General features: G+C 42.7%; 1 protein-coding gene across 3 annotated transcripts in view; it reads right to left on the bottom strand.

Annotated features, from left to right (window-relative positions):
* Positions 1-16,778, bottom strand: part of LOC143100898 (uncharacterized) — a 48,320-nt gene extending 31,542 nt beyond the window's left edge. The window contains exons 1-3 of one of the 3 annotated variants that reach the window (XM_076264483.1): positions 16,622-16,778; positions 6,635-7,128; positions 6,299-6,346 (exon numbers count right to left, since the gene is read on the bottom strand). In XM_076264483.1, coding sequence (XP_076120598.1) covers positions 6,299-6,346; positions 6,635-7,104 — 518 coding nt within the window. In that variant the 5' untranslated portion in view covers positions 7,105-7,128; positions 16,622-16,778. The remainder of the gene's footprint in view (positions 1-6,298; positions 6,347-6,634; positions 7,129-16,621) is intronic. The other 2 variants (XM_076264482.1, XM_076264481.1) reach the window with 2 other exon arrangements.
* Between the last annotated feature and the right edge of the window lie 7,443 nt (positions 16,779-24,221).

The following is a 24,221-nucleotide window of genomic DNA, read 5'->3' as shown; positions in this document are numbered from 1 at the left end:
TGCATGCCTAGGCAGTTTGAAAGACAATTCTCTGCCCGCCCCTTGGATTAAGCGAGGTGAATGATTCGATGCCAGACTATACATCTCAATGATATAGGATGGCCCCGCCAGGCTAGTCATATCCACTAGTTATTATAGTTCACCTCCGTTTCACGCTGCGTCACGTAAATGGCGCATGCGCAGACACCTAACCGCACCTCGAAGTAATTTTTCGTGAGGGTGAACCATAGAACTAGACAGTAAAAGAACCTGGGGTGAACCAGAGCCAGTGGTGGTGACTTCAACCGTCACTTTTCTGTCATGCATCTGACTGCAAGCTGTACAAACTCTGCTGTCATCATATCCAAGGTAAGAACTACAGTACTTTTGTATGCCAATTGAAAACTGGAATTAATTAGGAAAATACTGTTTTTATATTGTAGCATTAATGTTAACCAAAACCGTTTGTTAACCGTCATGTTAGAATTAGCTGACGTTTGCTAGCTAGCGAGCTAACATCGCTAACGTTAGCTGTTACTGTTAACTTTTCCAATAACTAGCTTTACCATTGTGTGGAATATCTGGAATGGTAGTAATATCATATCCAACAATAAGTCTGTCTGAGATTTCGTTATGGATGTAAAGTTTTAGTTTGAATGAAATGGCCAAGGCTATCAGGCACAAGTACGTTAGCTAACCTAGCTATAACTTAGCCTGCATAGTCATTAGCAGCCACTAACGTAGGCTAACGTGAACAGGTTGTTGACCTACCTCAATATGATGCCGACAAGTCAAGGGATCTTTAGTTTGTGAATGGTAACCTATAGTGTTATATTAAGCCATCCTTACACCAGAAGACTTGACCAGATTTGGGTAAGATTATTGAAAGATTGTAGTCTTTTGAGTAAAGCTTGAATGGGGGGCATTAGTTAAAAAACGCCAATCTTTCCCAAATCTTGTCAAAGTATTCTGATGTATGGGTAGCATTAGGCAAAATGTTCTTCATTTCATAGCCCTTATTTGGTTGTACCTGACTTGTGCCAAGGCATGTGTTCATTTAAGATGCATGTGAGGGCAGTAGTGCTTCAGTGATGGTCTTTTCATGTTATGTGTATTTTGCAATTTATTAATCTTAATTTCCCTCTGTTCCCTGTTTGCAGGCAGTGAGTTATGAGGACTGCTTCCCTGAGAACACGGAGTGCATTCTGGAATATTCCAAATGTGTGCCACTTCCATACAAAAGAAGTTTGAATCCCGCAAGAGAGTTCACTCACCAGGTAGAGACAGACACACACACACACACACACACACACACGTAGAATAGCAAATAACATTATTTGCATGTATTTGTGTCTGTTACTGTGTTTAGTTTATCCCCTTTTTTCATGTATCTGTTTGTTGTTATGACTGTAGTGGGCTTCATCAACAGACCAGGGGTCCGTTGCACAAAAGCAGAATTAAGACATCCGGGATAAGTTACTGAGCTGCGCTCAATGAATCCAAAACAAGAGCGTACAGGCTTAATTGGTTGCACAAAGACCAAGCCAGGATGAGCAGACACGGATTCATCAAGCCAGGTGAAACCTATCCTGGATAAGTGCGCGCTCACGGCTCCCTCAAATAGACCCCGCCACCGATCACAGATTCACTGATTCACCATGGCAACTAGCGGCTTCATTGCTTCTTCTACGGTGTGAAGTAGGTAGCGATAGCCTTTTCACAACAGCAACAAACAGCAACACCTCTGTTTAGGAGAATATTGCAACTAGTTCCGCCACCACCACGTGCGAAATGGTTAGGCACTCCCGTGATGTCACATTGTCGCATGACAGGTCGGGAATGGCGAGTATGTAAAAGTTAATTAATGATCACAAACGTTTAAATAATGACAATGGGTCTAGGTATATGTGATAACAATGTGTAGTGGGCAGTGGAATAATTATTGGTTTCCGTTTGTGGTGACTGCTGACTGAGATAAGGGATGAGATTAAATCGATCCTGGAACTTAGCCTGGTCTGGAGCAGGCTAGCTCCAAAGAATAAATCGCCATGGTAACTTATACCATAACATATCCTGCTGCCCCCTATCCCGCTTTTGTGCAACTGGATCAGGGATAAATTGAGCCAGGATAACCAAGATATCCCGGCTTAATCCCTTATCCTAGTTTTGTGCAATAGGCCCCAGGGCAAAGTCGGTCTGTCCCGCTACTACAATATACTATGTCTGGAAGCCATGGCTGCTGCCCTCAACATGCTGTAAGTGTTTGTGTGTTTTCAATGAGGGCTATGGGGTATGTCAGGGGCGCCTGCAGGATTAAATGTTAAGGTACGCACAGACATCATTTTTTTTTAATTACGACATTAAGATCAGATGATTTTTAAATGTATGTGTATGCTAAGGTTATGTTAACTTATGAGCACAACTGTAATACATATCTCCATTACTTCTAACTATTGCACCTGACTTCTAGGCTGCTATTGTGGGTTTGCTTTTATTTGTCACACAAGCTGAGTTAATTATATTCATGGACAGGGTCAATTGTAACATATGCTTTCTTTCTCTTTTTACAGACACCTGACTTTTACTGAGTCCCTTTTCTGGTTTGTTTTGGATGAACTAGAGTGGTGGGCACAGAAATTTTGTCGATGGGTCAAACATTCACACACTCACACAACCACACTTGTGGATTTGTCAAGCAACAAATCTTTGTATATAATCTGTTGCTCATTGAATATGCTTAATAAATGTTGTCTTCTTGACTTGTACATCATGTTTACGTATATATTTTTGTATTACAAACCAGTTTGGTTAACACAATGCATAGCAAAGGGCATTTGTCATGTTCACTTAAGCAAGAGTTAGGACAACTTAAATTTTCAAGGCAACCAGGTTACTTTTGTGGAAAAGTTAGATCAACTTCATAAAGCTTGTTGTATTAAGTAAAATGTTTGGTCAATACAAATTCAAAATACTAGTCAGTATGACTTCTATGTTGTTAAGTTAATGACGACTTGAGTTGACTCAACTCAACTAGGTTAGTTGACATGATGCATAATTTAAGTTGCATCCACTAAATAGAATGTTGTGTCAACAATGACTCCTTAGTTGATGGAACAGGTCATATTTGTCAGATCAACTAGCCATCTCAAGTTGACACAACTTATTTGCCTCATTTAGTTAACTTATTGTATTATTTTCAATTAACTCAAAATTCCAAGACAACCAGGTTACACGCGTTTTTAAGTTGAATCAACTAATATTTTTTTACAGTGCGGTAGCAAGTGACTGCTACGCTAAACTCCCATTAGCTAGCGAGCTAGCCATCAAGAAACCAAGCTAAACACATACAGGGCTCACAATAAAACGGTCGAGCAAACACATTGTTCAAGAGACTATCAAACCACATTACAAAAACGAAGTTCACCCAAGGGTAGGCTACTTACAATTTCAACAGCAACAAAGCCAAGTCGGAGTCCGTTTTGCATTCTTCTTAGAAACTACAATCTGACTACATTTTCGAGACGCGATTGGATACTTCACATCGCACGGGACGGGACCAGAAAGTTGCATATTCATTTTTTCTGCGGAGAAGCTCTAGGGGGAGACGAAGCACCCACCAAATGACCCAAAAAGTGTTGTAGAACCATCAGAATGACTCTCAACCTGCATAATTAAGGTCATTTTTGCTAAAATTGTTGCATAGGGCTTCATTAACTAATTTATAAATTGTGCACTATCACTGTAAGGGCATTGATTCTACACCGTTCTTATAATGACCTTTTGCCAGCTCCATTGAAATATTGCCTACGGCTAATCCACAAACTCTAGTATTGTTTGTCTCTGCCACATTTATAGCACAATAACAATGATATGCACAATATTAAGTTGGCATAAACAGCATTCATTGCTTCATTGGAAATGGAATTATGTAGAGCATTTTCTGTTTACAATTAAAAGTGAATTATTAAGCTTCTTATATGTTTCTTATATTAAAAAGGAGATGACAATCAACAATTACAAACCAGCTGGGCCCTGCCACTATTTCTCCCATACATGTGTGCTCAAGATGTGATCCTAATTAGATGGAGTAGCATAATGTTCAAGTAGCCTAAATGTAGGCTACTGCATAGTGGTGATTGAGACGACCTCAAAATCACCCTTAACATTGTAAACGTTATCTAGGAAGAGTGAAAAACAGTTTGAGGTGAAGAAAATATCATAATGAATAGGCTATGTGGCTATAGGCTTCACAACAAACATAATACGAATGAGTTCACTAAAATATCGATAGGGACATCATCACAGTTATCCAATATTGTTTTTCAGCCTGGTCCCTTGTTTACAAAGATCTCTGATTATTTGATATTATGCATGCACCAGGCTATAGATGATGAAATTCCAAGTGCATGATGCAATTGATTGACTAGTTTTACCTATGTGAGTGTCCTGCTATATTTACAATGTAGGATAAAGGTAGAGACTATGTGAAATATCTTAATAAATATTTATTCTATTTCCATTTATATCTGAATAGGAGAACATTGCCTGGTACATGGTGAACATGTTGACATAATCAAATTGTCCATAAAACCAAATCTCTAGGAGGAGGCACCAAAACAGGTGTAAAGCCCAGGGGCCTGTTGCACAAAAGCAGAATTAAGACATCCAGGATAAGTTACTGAGCTGCGCTTAATGAATCCAAAACAAGAGCGTACAGTACAGGCTTAATTGGTTGCACAAAGACCAAGCCAGGATGAGCAGACACAGATTCATGAAGCCAGGTAAAACCTATTCTGGATAAGTGCGCACCCACGGCAAATAGACCACGCCACCGATCACAGATTCACCATGGCAACTAGAGCGGCTTCATTGCTTCTTCTACGGTGTAAAGTAGGTAGCGATAGCCTTTTCACAACAGCAACAAACAGCAACACTTCTGTTTAGGAGAATATTGCAACTAGTGTCGCAACCACCACGCGCGAAATGGTTACGGTGCTCCCGTGACGTCACATTGTCGCATGACAGGTCGGGAATGACGAGTATGTAAAAGTTAATTAATGATCACAAACGTTTAAATAATGACAGTGGATTTAGTTATATGTCATAACAATGTGTAGTGGGCAGTGGAATAACTGTTGGTTTCCGTTTGTGGTGACTGCTGACTGAGATAAGGGATGAGATTAAATAGATCCTGGAACTTAGCCTGGTCTGGAGCAGGGGCCTGTTGCACAAAAGCAGAATTAAGACATCCGGGATAAGTTACTGAGCTGTGCTCAATGAATCCAAAACAAGAGCGTACAGGCTTAATTGGTTGCACAACGAGCAAGCCAGGATGAGCAGACACGGATTCATCAAGCCAGGTGAAACCTATCTTGGATAAGTGCGCGCTCACGGCTCCCTCAAATAGACCCCGCCACCGATCACAGATTCACTGATTCACCATGGCAACTAGACATAACTAGAGCGGCTTCATTGCTTCTTCTACGGTGTGAAGTAGGTAGCGATAGCCTTTTCACAACAGCAACAAACAGCAACACCTCTGTTTAGGAGAATATTGCAAGTGCCGCGACCACCACGCGCAAAATGGTTAGGCACTCCCGTGACGTCACATTGTCGCATGACAAGTCGGGAATGGCGAGTATGTAAAAGTTAATTAATGATCACAAACAATTAAATAATGACAGTGGGTCTACTTATATGTTATAACAATGTGTAGTGGGCAGTGGAATAACTATTGGTTTCAGTTTGTGGTGACTGCTGACTGAGATAAGGGATGAGATTAAATAGATCCTGGAATTTAGCCTGGTCTGGAGCAGGCTAGCTCCACAGAATAAATCGGCATGGTGATTTATACCATAACATATCCTGCTGCCCCCTATCCCGCTTTTGTGCAACTGGATCACGGATAAATTGAGCCAGGATAACCAAGATATCCCGGCTTAATCCCTTATCCTAGTTTTGTGCAATAGGCCCCAGGCTAGCTCCACAGAATAAATTGCCATGGTGACTTACTGCATACCATAACATATCCTGCTGCCGCTTTTGTGCAACCGGATCACGGATAAATTGAGCCAGGATAACTCAAAACAGGACAACAAAAACTCGAACTATAACCAACACAACAAAGAAGGAATGAATTTTCAAAGAAGAAATGCATTGTCATGTATTATACACACTCCCATGTATTAACCTCATTGCTTAGTTGGAAATTTAGCTAAATCAATGGGTAAACCTCGGTTAATAGATGAGTAATGGGTTAGGGTTATGGGTATGGGTATGTGTGTGTTAGGAGCTATTTTTTATATTTGAAATACGGTACCTGGTCCTGAAGTGTTCATTCTCTTTTTTCAGTATTTCCAGTTCATCACTTAAAGGGCATAAGAACAGTTAGCTAGTTACCATCTGATTTTTGTTATTTTTCAACTTTTTCCTCAATTTTCAAATGCATGGATTTAAAGCACCATTAACAATATATTATCTGAAAGTGCTTTGCAGAGCTCATGGCCTGAAGCCCCATAATTAAACACAAGATTATGGTGGCAGAAGAAACCTTGAAGGATGTGCACAACATAGATGTTTATATCTATGTAATTATCTATATCAATTGACAGGACTTGAGTATACCTTATGTGCTGAAAGTGTGTAACAGGCCTACCTGGTCTGTGCCTTTAGGGCTGCTGTGGGATCAGGACCCTGGGGCCTCTCCTCAGAGTAGATTTCCCTCCTCAGTTCCAGAACGCTTCTCAGTGGCTGGGCAGTTGTCGCCGACGTCTCCTTACCCATTGGCCACTGCCCCCGGTCCCTCCTGGTCCAGTCACTGCTGAGGGTTCCCTGCTGTGGCTCATCCTGAAGGCTAATTCCCAAGATGCCATAGGTCTGCTGCAGGTGTCGCAGGCTAGCAGGTTCTACACGCTGCTTGCGTACGACGCTGGGTGCTGTGAGAAAGTTGTGTGCTGTCCAGGTCTGAGATGTTGTAGTCAGAAATGTTGATGGAGTAAAGGCCCGTGCCTCACCGTATCCTCCACACTTTGCCTTGCCTTGGTGTGTTCGAAGGCCTTGGTAAGTCGTTACATTAGACCACCCACATTGGCAACTCCTGTGACATTTTTGCTTGTTTGTTGGCATGGTGACTCTAATCTTTCTGACAAACTGAAATGTTTAAGAAGGAAAGCAAGGTTCAGTACAATGCTCACAGAACCAAGTCACTCAAACAACTTGTGTTTAAAAGCCGTGTCTTGGAGAAGTAAAGGAATGTTGCCAACATTTCGTGTATAACAATACACTTACTCATGGGTTTATGTTACTGATTAAAACACAGAGGGGGCACTAACTAGCCTGACAAGTGTATTTTACATGTGAAATCTATGAACTAATCATGTTTTGGTACTTGTTGTCTAGAAAATACCAGTGAGAATTGAGTGTGAAAAATACAATTCAGTGTGACAGTTAGAATCATATACGCCATTCACCTTTTGTGTTTAGCCAGCTAGACCAGCAGATACCCTGACTTTGCTGAATTACTGAAGCTAAGCAGACTTAGGGCCAATCTCAATTCTCTGTTTTACCCCTTCCCCTTCCCCCTTCCCCTTAGTTTTGCGCGTGCACGTGAGACGAAGGGCTATCTCAATTCTCATTTCGATCGAGGGGTAGGGATAAGGGCAAGGGGTAGATACCCCTTAAAACCAAGTAAGATCGGGAGCTTACTTGAAACCGAGGGGTAAGAGAAATACCCAACATACAACGCTCACACCGGAAAAATAAGCACACCGAGAGATTCATTGACATGAAATGTTGGCATTAATAAGGATTATAAAATTAAAATTGTAATAGTTTTATGTTGCATTCAATCTTGTGACCATATATTGAAGGTCCTGTTCTTCACGAGGAAGTTTTCAAAAATCGCTGTTTTGTGCATGTTAACAGCACATCATTATTTGCGCGAATGTCTCGCATTTTACATATTTCCATGTCTGATACCCCGCGAATTGGCAGCATCCCATGTCAGAAATATAAAGTCCAACAGCAGCTAAATTCGCTGAACTTTCTTACCGCTCGTCTGATATGAATGCTGCATAGGCCTACTGCTGCCGACTCCTCACATAGGCTATTACAGGTAGCGCTTCTGATGTCAAGTAACGACTATTTGTATATTATTGTAAAATATCGAAGGAGTTGTGGGATGTTTACATAGCAAACTGCATGTTTATTTTGTCCCCCATCCCGGTTTCATTCACCCGGACCAGAAGGTAGGCTGTGAACGAACATAGGCACGTTCTGCTGTTGTTGAAATAATTCCTGAACGGTTTTATTCCGAGCTGAAAATGCAATGATACCCTATTTGACAGAAGAGGTTGCTTGTGACAAAATATTAGCTTTCAGTGTGGTACGATCTCTGTCAATTACGTTAATTCAAGTGTTTAAATCATCCCGCTCTCCCTTATGGTTGGCTAGTGGTATCTCATTTCCAAGGGGAATATTCTTCACCCCTATGTCTTGCCACTCGGTTTCGAGGGACAAGGGCTAGGGGTAAGATGAAGGGATAGGGGAAGGGGAAGGGGTAAAACAGAGAATTGAGATTGGCCCTTAGTTAGTACTTGGATAAGAAACCTCCTTGGAAGAGTGGGTTCCTGCTGGAAGTGGTGTTGGTGGCTGGCCAGTAGGTGACACTCTTCCCTGTGGCAAGCCACCAAACAAATATCAATCCCAATGCCCTATTGCAGCTGTACCGACACTGTACTGCAGGAGATGTTTTCCTTTGCTTGAATGTTAAATTGAGGTCCTGACTCACCATGGTTGTTAAAGATCCCATGGCACTTATCACAAAGAGTAGGTGGTTCCCTGATTTGCTGGCTAAATTCCCAACCTGGTTCATTTAATTTGGCCTTGTAATCATCCTCCCAGTGTGTAATTGGTTCATTCACTCCTTCACTCTCCACCTGAAATTAGTGTGTGGTGAACATTCTGGCACATAATGGCTGTTGTGCATCACTCAGACGGGTGCTACACATTGGTGGTGCTTAGTGAAATTCCACCTCTCCTGTGAAGCACTTCGAGTGTCAAGAAAAGTGCTATAACTGTAATATGTTGTTGTTACATTAACCCTTCTCACCCCACCTTACCCCTTTTTACTCCTGTTAAATATATATATATATACATGTGTATATATATATTTATATATATATATATATATACATACATTTGATGTTTGTTAACATTGTTCAATTATGGTGGTGATTCACTAGTCCCCTACAGTATTTTGAAGGAAGGAACCAGTTCTGTATGCATTATTGTAACAGATGGGCTAGGTTATTGGTAAAGTGGTTGAATAGCACGCTACACATGCGCACACACATACATGCACACACACGACACGCACAAACACGCACACAAACACACACCCTCACACACATACCAACACACCTACATACACAAACACACACACACACAAAACTAACTGACATGCAGGCACACACGCTCAATAAACACACACAGAAGCACACATATACACAAAAACAACCACACACTCTGCACACACTCAATTACAAACACACGAAAGGAACAAAGTAGGAGATTAACACAATTTGACAAACACGACTTATTTTTGTGGAAAAAATGTGCTGGACTGGGCGGTGGTCATATTTTGTACCGCTCTGCAGTACATCTAGTTAGTCTTGTTAACTAGTCCTGTCTAGACTAGTCCTAACATAACTAGTCCTGTTAAAGATCTCCATGTCAGTGATTTATGCCTATCTACTCCGCCATTTACCATACACCAAAGCTGGTATTGTTTTTTCCTAAATCCTTACATTCAGGCATTCGAATTAAATTTTATTAAAAAGCATGTCAATATTTTTCCCATTTGCTACCAGTGTATGATGCTTGCATTAGGGAAACATCCCAAAACAGTAGCACCAATATAATTGCTGTTATTTTGAGAAGTATTTCTCATGCAAGCACCACACAACCTTGCAAAAGCATACAATACAACTATTGTAATTATATTTTACATTAGTAAAGCAGTCCTCTGATGTGCATGTTTTCACAAATGTTACACAATGTTAGCACTTGAAACATTAACTGCTTTGAAGTGCATGTAGGCTATAACAATAATAACTGATAATATAATCATAATGATAATGAAATTCTGTCCTCTCAATACTAATGTAAACCCTGGTTGGATAAGGATTCAAATTGGATATGGAGATGAAATCTGATGCATAGTTTCAGTGTTAAAACTGATGAAATAATTGCTGTCTGTGGTTCTATATGGGCTGAGGCAACAATTTTGAAAAATAATAGCTTGCAGCAATGGAAAAAAGAACTATGAACTAGTTCATTATTTGGAACTGAGAACTTAGTTAAAAATTTTGAATTAGAACTATGAACTGAACTAGTTCATTTTAAAACTTGTGAACTGAACTTTGAACTAGATCATGTAGAAAGTGAACTTTCCCAACATTGGTCTGGGAAATTACCATTGGCACTGCTCAATCCGAGGGGTGGGATAAACGGTTGTCTTTCAAATGTCCTCTTCTATTTCAGCCTACTTCCAGACCAGCAGAGGCAGAAAGAGAGTGGAAATATCATGCACTCGCGCATTGGCTATGAGAACTTATTGATTGGTTGTCATCTCGTGATATATATATATATATATATATTGATACGTCATGATCTTTCTATTTTTCATTCTGCCTGGCAGAGAACTACTGGTGCAGCTTAATTATTGGGTTTAGCAATCTGCTTTCCCACCTAGCTGTAATCTACGTTTGGATTTACCATTAGCCCAACGAGTACCTATTGGTTTCCAGGGTTCCCTTGTTTGGTGCCTACAATAGCCTGAGAGAGCGTTGTTGGAATTAGGACTTCCACACCAGGTAAGTTAGCTACAAGGCTACATCTTGTAAACATTCCCATCGTTGGCGAGTACCTTTGGCTTCCAGGGTTCCCTCGTTCCGCGACGCAATCTTGGGATTGCGTTTGCTTACCGTTACCAGCAAGCTATTAAATCGGCTCACTTAGCATTGCTTAATGACCTAGCCTAGCTGTGACGGACTTGTCTTGTTTCTCCACGCTTCTGGAGCTTGTGTGTTATGGAGCATTCTGCTTTCTGCTCACAATGCCTGGTTGGGATGGACATGCTAGATAGACATGACTGTTGTCCATCATGTCTGGGTAAGGAACACCTGAGAGAGGTGCTATCTAATCCCTGCCCGGAGTGTAGCATTATGCCACTGGAACTTCGTCAACAACGCCTGACCAGCGTGTGTTTGAATGCGCCGGAGGTTATGTCTGTTACCGGTTATGTGCATGGCGCTAAACGTAAACATTGTGACAGCGAAGAGCAACCTAAATCAAAGTGCAAATCTTCATCCACCACGCTGGCTAAATGTATGGATGAGCTCACCACAACAGTGCAAAAATTACAAGTGCTTTTGACCGGTCCTACCATTTCAGCAGTTAATGATGATGGAGTGGACTGTGCAGCACAGCTAAATGCTCACACTTATTCACATTCCCTGATGGCAGATACGCAGATACAGAAGAGAGTGATGTTGTGTCGGTGGCAGCCACAGATTCCTTCTTTAGTGAAGCTCTTGGCCAGCCTCCTGTCAATGTAGCGCTACCACTTTCTCATCCTTCCCCATTGCCTTCAGTTACTGGCAGTGTGGCTGGAGCAGGAGTAAGGAGTCATCCATAGCTCTGTCACTGCATGACAATATTAAAAGAGCACTTGCAAAGTTGAAGCTGGATTTGCCAGCGGCATCGACGGGCCCTACCAACCTACTGTGCCGCTCTGTGCCCGGGACAAAAGATGTGCATCTACCACACTGCAAAGATTTCACCAATGTTGTATCAGCAGCTTTCCAGTCAGCTCAGTCATTTCGGCCAGATCGTGTTGCTCGTACGCTAGCGGACATGACTGCACCGGACGCCGTTGGCCTTGGCTGGATGCCACCTTTAGAGCCCTGTGTGGCGTCTCTCATCGTTTCACCCGATGAAGCCTTGCGCCAGGATGTGCGTTGCCCCAATAAGGAGTGCAGGCGTACTGATGATGCCCTGGTCAAAATTTACAACACTGTGGCCAGACTGGGTTGTGTCGGCAACTCTATGGGCCATCTTTTGTTGGCTTTACATTCCACCTTAGACTCTGCTAGTCATGATGATTCTGTATCTGGCTTGCTTGACGCTTCGCTACAAGCACTCGGTGCTGTAGATAGTGATTGCAGCAGAGCCCTGGGCCTTCTTGTTCATGCAAGACGGCAGGTGTGGCTAGCACAGTCGCCTCTGCCGGAAGATTGCCGTAACAACCTGCGCCAACTGCCACTGATACCGGGCCACCTGTACGGGCCAACCGCACAGGAGGCATTGGAGAGAAGTGTGCGCGTTGCTGAATCTCGCTCACATCACGTTGATCGACGCACAGTCTTTAAGGATTCACAGGCGGTCTTATGTCTGCCCCGTCATGTCTCATACCTCAGTGAAATGCCAACACATTTAGCAGCTTTCCTGTGGTCAACACACCAGACCTGCCCCCCCGACCCATCGGGCTGCTGCAGGAGCACGCTCACGTTCACCGCCTATGAGGCAGCCACTATATCAGCGCCCCCCCAAGACCATTGAATCAGCAGGCAGACGCCACTGACTGGCAGGGGTCGACGGCAACTTGCTTTACAGCACCCCAGCTGCAGCGCTGCAGAGACTTCACAACCAACAGTTGGCTTCTCGAAACACTCGAAAAAAGGCTACAGGTTGCAGTTTCGCCGTCGACCGCTACTTCATGTTCGTGTGTGTCACACCAATGTAAGGGACCAACAACAAGCTCTTGCCCTCACTGCAGAAGTTCAGCAGTTACTGCAGAAGGGTGCTATAGAAGAGGTAGACCCTCAGGTTCGTGCAGAGGGGTTCTACTCCCGTTACTTTTTAGTTCCAAAAAAGGATGGCGGGTTCAGGCCTATCCTGGATTTGAGGCATTTGAACATGTTCCTCAAACGCCTATTGTTCCGGATGTTGGGCACTGCCGATGTTATTCGGGCCATAGAACCAGGTGTATGGTTCATAACAATAGACTTAAAGGAGGCCTACTTTCATGTGCCTATCGCAGTAGAGCACAGGCAGTATCTAGATAGATAGATAGATACTTTATTGATCCCCAAGGGGAAATTCAAGGTCTCAGTGGCTTACAAACATCACACACAACATGCACTTACTGTACAACAGAAAGAGTAAATATAAGTATATACATATAACAAAACTCCACGGTGCAATAGAGACAGTACAAGAGTAGAAGAAAAACAAAAAACTAAATACTAAATATACTATATAAAAAAAAAAATCCACAGTGTGCTTGAGGATGATCAAGCATGAGACGCTTGCAGTGACAGGGCCGGGACAAGAAAGTGAGTGTCATGGTGAAGGTGCAAAAGGCAGTTGGTCAGAATCTCAGGTTCAGCTTTCAGCACAGGACCAACCAGTTCAAGGTTCTTCCATTTGGGCTTTCTTTGGCCCCCTGGGTCTTCACAAAGTGCGTTCAGGTGGCTCTGGAGCCCCTACAGCATCTTAGTTCTGCCATACCTGGACGATTGGCCTGTTGTGTGCAGCAACACCAGGGCAAGCGACAGCTGATGCCAACTGCCTTTAACAGCATGTTGCGGCGCTTGGCCTCAAGGTAAACTGGAAGAAAAGCTGTCTCACCCCTGCTCAGTCAGTAAACTTCCTTGACATGCACTTGGATTCGAGAACTATGCATGCCACTCTCACCAGAACCAGAAAGGAAGCGATTCAACATGCCTTAGTGAGAGTCCGCAAAGGGTGCAGACTCCCCTACATTCAATTTCTGAGGCTGGCGGGGCGGCTTACTGCAGCGACCACAGTGATTCAGCTTAGGTTGCTTCACCTACGGCCATTTCAGCGGTGGCTGATTGCACGGCGCCTATCGGCAGTTCACAACAGGTGAACCTTAGTGCAGGTGACGAGAAGCTGCAGCTCCTGCCTACTTCGGTGGTGACAGGAGGACTTTCTCCAGTCTGGAGTACGGATGGGTCCGCCTCTTGCAGAGGTTAATGCTGTTAAAGGCAGTTGGCATCAGCTGTCGCGGTTGCACCCACGTATGTGTGTTGATTTTGCTTCTTGGGATTTAAACACCGTTCTTGATGGCCTGTGATCACCACCGTTTGAACCATTGGAGCATGCAGATATTAAATAACCTGACTCTCGCCAGATGAATTTCGTTCCGCCTAGCTCCACTCATCCATCTGGGATCAATCCATTGAAGTGGTGCTTCAGAAGGCTAGGACAAACCAAAAAATGCTTGCATATGATTGGATAAGCCACTTGTCATCTATTGATGTGCTACTTCAACCACTCACACCGAAGCCAACCTGTGACGCTGAGAACAGTCTCACAGTCGCTTCTACGCTATGAAACTCCCGCCCTGCGTCCTGATTGGCTCTACCATAAAATCTAGTGCAGAAATCACTCTCAACGGAAGGGATCCCAGATGGATGTGAGTGAAGCTAGGCGAGCTAAGCGGAACGAAATTCATCTGGCGAGAGTAAGGTTAGATATTAAATGGCTCTCCATCAAAACAGCATTCTTGTTGGCGTTCTTGTCTGCCAAGAGAGTTAGTGAACTTCATGCCCTCTCTGTGGGTGCTCAGTGTTAATCACAGCCAGGGGCCTATTGCACAGTGTATGCGATGGGCTCCTAATCACAGCCAGGGGCCTATTGCACAGTGTATGCGATGGGGTCCTAATCACAGCCAGGTTACTCTGCTATTTTACCCAAGGTGCTGTCCCCACAATTTCTCATTCTGTTGACGATGTGTCCAGTGCATGCTTTACAGCAGTATGTCTCCGTGACTGCCCAGTGGCATGCGACAGACCAACTGTTCGTCCGTTTTGGGGCCTGCCAGAAAGGAAGTGCCCTGTCAAAACAGAGACTGGCACATTGGGTTTCAGAGGCCATCAGCAGTGCTTACCGTTCTATAAGTACAGTATAAGTATATATACTCTTTTGATCCTGTGAGGGAAATTTGGTCTTTGCATTTACTGTATCCCAATCCGTGAATTAGTGAAACACACTCAGCACACAGTGAGATGAAGCACACACTAATCCCGGCGCAGTGAGCTGCCTGCAACAACAGCGGCGCTCGGGGAGCATTAAGGGGGGTTAGGTGCCTTGCTTAGGGGCACTTCAGCCGTGCCTACTAGTCGGGGCGTTCGAACCGACAACCCTGAGGTGTCACTCAACGCGCGCTATTGCAACCTTTTGGGCCTTAAGATATGTTCTGCGGCTACTTGGTCATAGCCAGGTACGTTTTTTAGGTTTTACAGGTTGAATGTGGTGTCACTTCCACCAGTCTCTGCAGCCGTGTTACCCAGTGTTTGCATAAACCTGTGTGTTACTAAACTTGTGTTTTACTGAATAAAGGTGTTGAATTCAGCTGGACTGACTGAGGTGTTTTATTCCTCGTGACTTGGTGGTATAAGTATTCCACTCTGTTTCCGCCTCTGGCGGTCTGGAAGTATGAAACAGGACGCTGGTTACGAATGTAACCATGGTTCTATGAATAGTGGAAGACCGGCAGAGTTCTTGGTCACTCGGAATTGCGAGAATGACTATTGAGAAAGATCATGACGTATCAATAGGTATATATATATTAGGGCGTCATGAGGTCACGAAATGACAACCAATCTATAAGTTCTCATAGCCAATGTGCGAGCGGATGATATTTCCACTCTGTTTCCGCCTCTGGAGGTCTTCCACTGTTCATAGAACCGAGGTTACATTCGTAACCAGCGTTCATGCAATAGGATAGCGCTATAACTCATGAGTCCCATGCATTTTCCCACCAGCGGAGCTAGTTGGCTAGTTGATCAAACTTGTTGTGATTCAAAGACCACTGTTCGCCAGCAGCAGCATCCATCTTCTTTGTTTTCAAGTAGCAGGAAATTCACATGGAACCGTCGCTGACCCTATACACAATGTGATTGGCCTGATAGAAGTTTCATTTTTCTAGCTCGCAAGCCAACGGAGAGTTGCTAGACTAACCCTGGCTGCAAATTACATTTGCTGCCGCTTGGGTGCGTCTAGATTTCTAGGCGAGGCACTTACTGGAATATAGCCAAATGCTCTGCTTAGACTTTAATTCACCGCTATGCATTACATGTTAGTTACTTTCGGCTATATATAATCCGTATCATAAACTCATGAGTACTTTAAGTGTCATGTCATAAAGAAATGGCATTAGACAACTACTTTTGAAAGAAACCTTGTGGTTTTCTTTTTCTGTAAGCTGATAATGTCATCCTGGAGACACTGATCTTCACAAGCAGTAGCTCTACTCTCGTTAAACTTACATCTTACAAACCCATACAAAGTTCAAATGAATTCATCTCCTGTCTGGTGTGAAGAGTTTTAGTGTGGTTGTACTGCCACTTGAGTCAGGTTAAGTTAATCGTTTTTCTCATGTCATATATATCAGCCATTCATTTCCATGCTGTAGTTATTTCTTTAAAGGCAATGTTTGTCAGCCAACCCTATCTTGTCTGTTCTGCCAACTTTCATTTCCTGGTTTCATGCTATACGCAAGATAAACGAAACAGAAAGGAAATAATTGTCTCACACCAAATGAATAACTTACTTCTGTTTCTGACCGTTGTCCATTCAGGAATCCTTTCAAAAACGTTTGATTTTGGTTCTTGAAATGTTATTTCAGATCATTCTTCAAGTGCCACTGACTTTGAAACTGATTGTCTGCCTCACCCTCAACTCACTGCTCTTAGTGTTAACGCCCCCTCTGTTTTCATGGGCTGGGCCACAACACTGCTAGTGAAACCTACATGCAGTGGACCCTGTGTGTAAACATGCATATGTGATCGGGTACCATGCTCTCATTTAAAAGCCACAGCCATTCAAATACCGCAGTTTGTTACAAAATCAGGCCCCGCATGGAGAAATTGTGCTCGATAGGTTGAAACACACATGCAGCAGGGCCTGTGTGTAAGTGTGCCTGTTAGGGTTTGCATAATACCTGTGCGTAAACACGCCTCTTAAGGTTTGCCATTTAAATACCCCTGTTTGTTACACAATCAGGCCCAGCTTGTGGAAATTGTTTTTATGGATTTCTGTAGCCATCGCCACACCATTTCTCGGAAATCACATGACCTGTCAGTAACAAGTTCCTTTTAAGGGGAAGAGGTGTGGTGTATGTGTTAGCTATGTATAACATAACCCTCTTGTACTGGTCAATGAATACATTTATAACTAGTGTGTCAAGGCGTTCTTGACAGGGGCGTGCAGAGACCTTTGAAGGGGCAGGGGCTCAAATTTAAAAAAAGGGCACATGGAAAAAAATGTTCAGAAAACGTGTTAACTTTATTTAAAACTTGTCTTTAGTGGGCATCTTTGCACTGCAGAATATAATATCATGTTTTATAGAACATAATGCATACGAAAGCTAGAAAAGATACACACAATTTGAATGGTGTAAACTGGAACTTAAGTTTTACATTCCCTAGCCTATAAAGCTTTAATCATCTCAACCTGAGCTGGACATTTTTTAGCATTATGCTATTTCAATGATGTTGGTGTGACAGGATATTATATGGTTTAGCAATTTGCAAAGTAGTCTAATGTACTGATAAACATTTTATAAATGTTATATGTATTTATTGTGTATCAAGAAGAATGGGTGTAAATAGCAGACAGAGCTGTAACACATTTTTCTCATTTCTCTCCTTGGTTCTGAAAATTCAATAGGAGTGCATGTACTGTAGGCCTACTGTAGCCAGGGCACAGACAGATGGGTCTTTTCAGTTTTCATTAGGCTATTGTCTACACAGAGATCATAGGCTATAAGGCTACATATTATTGATTAAATTCAAAGCTAATTTTAATAGCCTAGAAATCTAGATGCACCCTAGCGGCAGCAAATATGTTATTGCCTAGTCTGGCTTGACAGGCTATAATTTTAATGTTTATCACAGTGAACTACCACCATTAGCAAGCTGGTGTCTTGCAGATTCACGTGCTGTGCGTGTGGCCACTGAGTGAAATTACGTGTAATGTAGCCTACTGTAAACAGAGAACGACGTGTGGACTAAGTGTGGGTTAGTTAAACAACTACAGTAGCCTATGTCGTCGGCTTATGACGATTTAGAAAAGGTTTGCCTACTCTGTTTTATGAACTAGGTCTACTAACCTAAGCTACTATAACATAGTAACCTAAACAGAATATGTTATGAACGTTCAGCCTCAGATTTTCGAAGCTGCCAGGTTATTGAAAATGGACCATGACATGGTTAAAACGGGTTTGATAGCCTACTTCATTAAACATGAAACAACTTTAAACATTTTATTCTCTATCTCTAAGCTGAATACTATTGCATGTTCAGATAGGCTAACTGCCAAGTGACCTTACCGTGCTCCCAAACATCTCCTGCAGCACTGTGCCTGCGTGTACCTTCTGAGAGTTCACTGAATGTATGACGTCACGGATTGGTGGCAGCAAGGCATTTCAATTAACACAGAAAATTTTTGTAAATTTCTAATTTCACAAACTATTAATGAGACATTTTAGCGAATATTCACGTTGGAACTAGCGGAAGTATTACAAATTTTAAAAAGTAAAAAACGGGTCTTGTCAAAAGGGCACTTGGACATCAAAGGGGCAAAAGGGCAGGTGCTAGAGCCCCTGTAGCCCCCCTTCTCTGCACGTGCCTGGTTCTTGAGATATAACTCTGTAGGTGTTTTTAACCTTGACATTTGACCTCCAACATCACTTCATCTTTGAGTCCATACAAACACTCATACCAAATTTCAGGCATGTATGTCAAGGCATTCTTGAGATATTGCACTCAGAGTATTCATGGCCTTGACCAAACCCTTCATGGACTTGACCTTTGACCTCCAACATCAACTCACTTCATCTTTGAGTCCATACAAACACTTGTACCAAATTTGAAGCATATGCATCAAGCCGTTCTGGAGATATAATGCGCAAAGCATGAGATATGGCTGTGACTTTTATTTTGACACACGGGAAACACTTAAACAGGATGTGTAGTTTTAGGGAGCACCAGATTGTATGCATTAGAAGCTGAGACAGTTGAATTCACAGGTGACACCTGTGCCAGTGTTCTGATTAGCCCGGGAACTACTCTGGGAGCTTAACAAGCGCTATGTCTATGGGGGGAAAATTAGCTTTTTAACATTTTTAATCCCCTATTTCTCAAAATGTATAAACTTTTAAAATAATCTGAATAAATAACTCTCTTGTCCAACTCCAGACCTACACAATGGTTATTTCAACATGTCTGTACGTTAAGCGGTTAGAGTCGCATTCATTCTTGAAAAGGTAAAAAGAAAAGGTTATAATAATAACTAGATGTACCGCAGAGCGGTACAAAATATGACCGCCGCCCAGTCCAGCACATTTTTTCCACAAAAATAAATCACGCTGAAAGGCCTATATGATTCTAACTGTCTCACTGAATTGCATTATCCACACTCAACTGTCTCATTGCATTATGCACACTCAATTCTCACTGGTATCTGCTAGACAACAAGTACCAAAACATGATTAGTTCATAGATTTCACATGTAAAATTCATTTTATACAACCCCACCCCTATCCCTACCCTATCCACCTAATTCTTGTGTGCATGTGTGCGTGCACACGTTTATGTTTATGTGTGTGTGTGTGTGTGTGCGTGTGCGTGTCCTCCTTTCGGGGGGTCCAGATCTGTGCCTACAGATCAAAACGAAAAATGATGGTTCCATGCTATCCATGTGGGGTTACATGCCTACCAAGTTTCGTGTACCCCGGTCTTTCAGTGTAGAGGTCTGCACTCCCGCGGGTCCTGGCGCAAAAGAGTGCGGCGCGGGACAACTTTTGAAAGCTCTTTGCGGGAGCAGGCGGGATGAGAGAGGTGCGTTCGCGGGTGCGGGACAAAATTATGATTCACTGCACTCCCGCAAATTAAATATGTGCGTAAAAAACTGGATGTTCTGTTAGGCAGCATTAAAAAAACGGGGTTTAAGCATAACTGACGGATAGTAGCCTAGCCTAAGCCTATAGCCTATATTGTCGTTTACGTGGGTTCAATTTGTTCCTGCTGCTCATTGTCAAAACTCGAAATCGAAAGCATGACAGAGGAAGAGGGCACCAGACTAGGCCTACTTCAGAACCAAGAAACTGACATCTGGAGTCTTTCTCAGGTGTGTGTGCTCCTTCCGTGAAACAGAAATGAAAAACTGAAAAATGAAAAACTGAAATCTCTCCTGCATGCGGGCTTTAGCGGGCGGGGGCGGGACATCATGTTACAGATGCGGGCGGGAGCGGGACTAAAAATGACACATTAATGCGGGAGCGGGCAGGAGCGGGACAGAATATTGCGGGAGCGGGCGAAATCAGTCCCGCGCAGACCTCTATTTCAGTGTCCCGGGAATCCTTGTTGGTGTACGGTCACTAAATGTACACATAAATTATTTTATTGTAAGGCCCCCCATGAACGAAAGTTCACAAAACTTGGCATGCATTCGGAGGGTGTCATAATGATCCTACACTTTCAATTTCGTGCAGTTTTGACCATGTCAGCCAGAGATATTGTGATGAAAACACCTAATTTTTTGCTTTTTAATTTTTAACTAGGTGGCGCTATACATGAAATAAGTGGTAATGGGATGGGTTGACATGGCCCCTTAAGACCAACATACAAAAAAAAGGTGGACCTCCTAGGCCCTACGGTTCTCGAGATATTCACAGAAAACTGTCTCCGGCCACCTACAGGCCAGTTGGTGTATAGTAACATAAATTAATTTATTGTGTGGCCCCCCATGAGCGGAATTCCACGAAACTTGGCATGCATTCAGAGGGTGTCATAATGATCCTACACTTCCAATTTCGTGCAGTTTTGACTATGTTAGGTCACAGATACCTGCGATTACAACACCTCATTTTTACTTTTTTGTGTTTAACTAGGTGGCGCTATACATGAAATGAGTGGTTATGGAATGGGTTGACATGGCCCCTTAAGGTCAACATACAAAAAAAAGGTGGTCCTCCTAAACCCTACGGTTCTCGAGATATTCACAGAAAACTGTGTCTGCCCTACCCTCGTTTCGGGGGGGCCAGTCCAGCGGGGGGGGCTCAAGGGCGCGGGAAGGGGGGTGCTGAGGGTGCTGCAGCTCCCCCTGCTGGCAGGAGATAGATTTGTACAAAATATTATATATATTTTTAAATAATTACTAATTCGCTGTCTGACATTATTTATATTTTTGTATGTGAAATGATGAGTCAAACAGCAAAAAAGGGTTATGGATAGGTTCGAATATAGGCTACTAAAAATTAACAGTTATAGAGATCAACGTGAACGTGAGTCAGTTACTGATTTACACAATCAAAAAAACCATGGATAAGCTGAAAGAAACTTTAATTGTGTTTTACAGTTTTGCAAAAATAATAAATGCATAGCTAGTGAAATCATTTCACTATCCTAGTCGCTAAGATAGAAATTATTAGGACACATACTTGCTGTGGAGACGACACACTTTAGGCTATTCAGAAATTATTTGCGAGATCATTGCAGCCCTATTATTAGCCTATATTTAAAGCCTAACATCTCTGGTGTGGTTTTGACGATCAGAAAAGTAATTTTCCTTAGCTATACTGAAATAGACTAACGATGTCAAGTGTGCTTATGTGGGGTTAGGGTGGGCACAGTGGAGTCGGAGTGCTGTCGCGGAACATTGGAATTTGTGGCTGCCCAGGACTTTTCTAAAACTTCTCGCTATCACCCGCACACCGCACTGAAATGACGTATTTAGCAGTCAAAATCCTAAACATGTCCGGGGGGTGGGGTGGGGGGATCGTGGAATCGTCGGACATCCATTATTTTTGTTATTCAGCACCCCTGGTCAAAAATAGGTTCCTGCGCGCCTGGGGGGGCTACAGATCAAAACGAAAAACGATGGTTCCATGCTATTCATGTGGGGCTACATGCCCACCAAGTTTTGTGTACCCCGGTCTTTCAGTGTCCCGGGAATCTTTGACGGAAATTTGGCCATGCGGAAAAAAAAAAAATCTGACTAAACCTATATGACCGCCGCTTCGCTGCGTGGCGGTCATAATAAGAAGAAGCCAGGAGATTTCAAGATAGTGGATTCCATCCACTATAATAATTAACTTGCACATAGGCGATGTCTTTGACATGAATATCCCCTGAACTATACTTCTACCAGTCGAGAGGTGTAATTCAAACTACAGCAGTGTATGTGAACGTTTGTTGGAACTAGTTTTGGGAAACACTTGTGTAGCTTAAAGGACAATTCCGGCGCAAAATGAACCTGGGGGTTAATAACACATTTGTACGAGTTCGACCGTTCGCTGGGATTTATTTTCATGCTAGTCGAATGTGACCAGTTTTATTGCAAACCGCTAATTAGCTTTTAACGCTAGCCTTCGGGGCACACGTACAGTAGAAAGAAATCGCTATTTCTATACCACTAAAAAGGCTCAAAATAGCACCACACTTAAACAGTAGCATAATGAGGGTCTCTACATGTAAACCGAAGCATTGAGAACTTTGTAAGTGTACAGGCAGTTTATTAAATAGAAACACATTACCGTTCACGTCTGGTTGTTCACATATAACGTTACAGGCAGGCGATGTGAACTAAAATCATGTAATTTGCTCAATATAGGCCTATCAGAAATAAGCTCCGATGTAACATAACTTGTATAGTGTACTTACTTAGTGGATGTCCATCTGGTCTCTCTGGTATGGATCGCCGCCTCCAATTTCTTTTCGGGACATGGAAAAAAGTTTCAACTACAGCCCTGTTTATCAATGAGGGGGAATCTTCAGACTCTACAAAACACTGCATCTCTTGGGGGTCAAGACGCAACAGGTCCCACTCCATGCAACACAGGCACTCCTCTTCGGTGGCTATAGCTTCACAATGTCCGCAGGTAGCCTACAGTTTCTAGAAGTGCGAGGCTGTGTGCAGCATTGACTACAGGTAGCTCTCTCTCTCTCATAGCCCTTTCACGGAGCTCCGCAGCTCTTCGTTGGTAGGCTATATTCCGACGTCCAATAAGGGTTCATCCTCGATGTCTTCAAATTCGTTCAAATAGCCTGCCATCTCTTATGTCTCCTGTTGCGTTCAGTGCTTCTCTTTTGCACAGTCCTTTCTTTCAGCAACAACGTTTCACATGAGATTCACTTCACATCCCAGAGTTTCGTTTTCCCAAGGCGCCTGCCTGTATGTGAACCAGACGTGAACGGTAATGTGTTTCTTTTTAATAAACTGCCTGTACACTTACAAAGTTCTCAATGCTTCGGTTTACATGTAGAGACCCTCATTATGCTACTGTGTAAGTGTGGTGCTATTTTGAGCCTTGTTAGTGGTATAGAAATAGCGATTTCTTTCTACTGTACGTGTGCCCCGAAGGCTAGCGTTAAACACTAATTAGCGGTTTGCAATAAAACTGGTCACATTCAACTAGCATGAAAATAAATCCCAGCGAACGGTCGAACTCGTACAAATGTGTTATTAACCCCCAGGTTCATTTTGCGCCGGAATTGTCCTTTAATGATGCTATGTCAGTAGTATCACCATTGTACAAACTATCGTTTTAGGAAACAGTTGTGACGTACTTGCATAGTTCTAACCATGTAAGTTGCTAACGTTTTTATGTGAGCATTCATACCAGAAACGTCTCTTCACTGTCTATTTTGGCTGAAAATGCTCCAATGATGGAGCAATCACGGAACACAGACAAAATGCATGTGTCATGGTTGGGGTCAGACAGCCTATTTAGACCGCCACCGTGGCGTGTGCATTGCGTGTCTGCTTCGCTACTGTTGTGTCACGTTTCATGTGAGCATTCATACCAGAAATGTCTCTGATGTAGTGCTGCTGCAGCCAGTCTGCCTATTAAAACATCTCTTCACTGTCATCAAAATAATGCTTACAGATGGTGTTCAAATAAATTATTAACCAATAATTTTAACCAAACATTAATAATCCACAATTTACCATTTATAGGGATGGTATATTATAAAATGTCACATTTTTATTGCACAAGTAATAATCAGTATATTTGTTAATTATCATGTTATTCAGTCAGTGAAAAACTTACTTACTGAATTTGAATAGGCTATTTACCATTTTTTAGCTATGGTTATTCTAAAGTGCTACCCAAAATTCTAGGTAGCTAATTACTTAAATCCTAAATA

The sequence above is a fragment of the Alosa pseudoharengus genome, unplaced genomic scaffold (assembly GCF_046254945.1).
Source record: "Alosa pseudoharengus isolate Yale_2024_CS ecotype anadromous, Long Island Sound unplaced genomic scaffold, YU_APseudo_1.1 YU_APseudo_1.1_scf_3, whole genome shotgun sequence".
Lineage (NCBI taxonomy): Eukaryota > Metazoa > Chordata > Actinopteri > Clupeiformes > Clupeidae > Alosa > Alosa pseudoharengus.
This window is presented reverse-complemented; position numbering and strand designations above follow the sequence as displayed.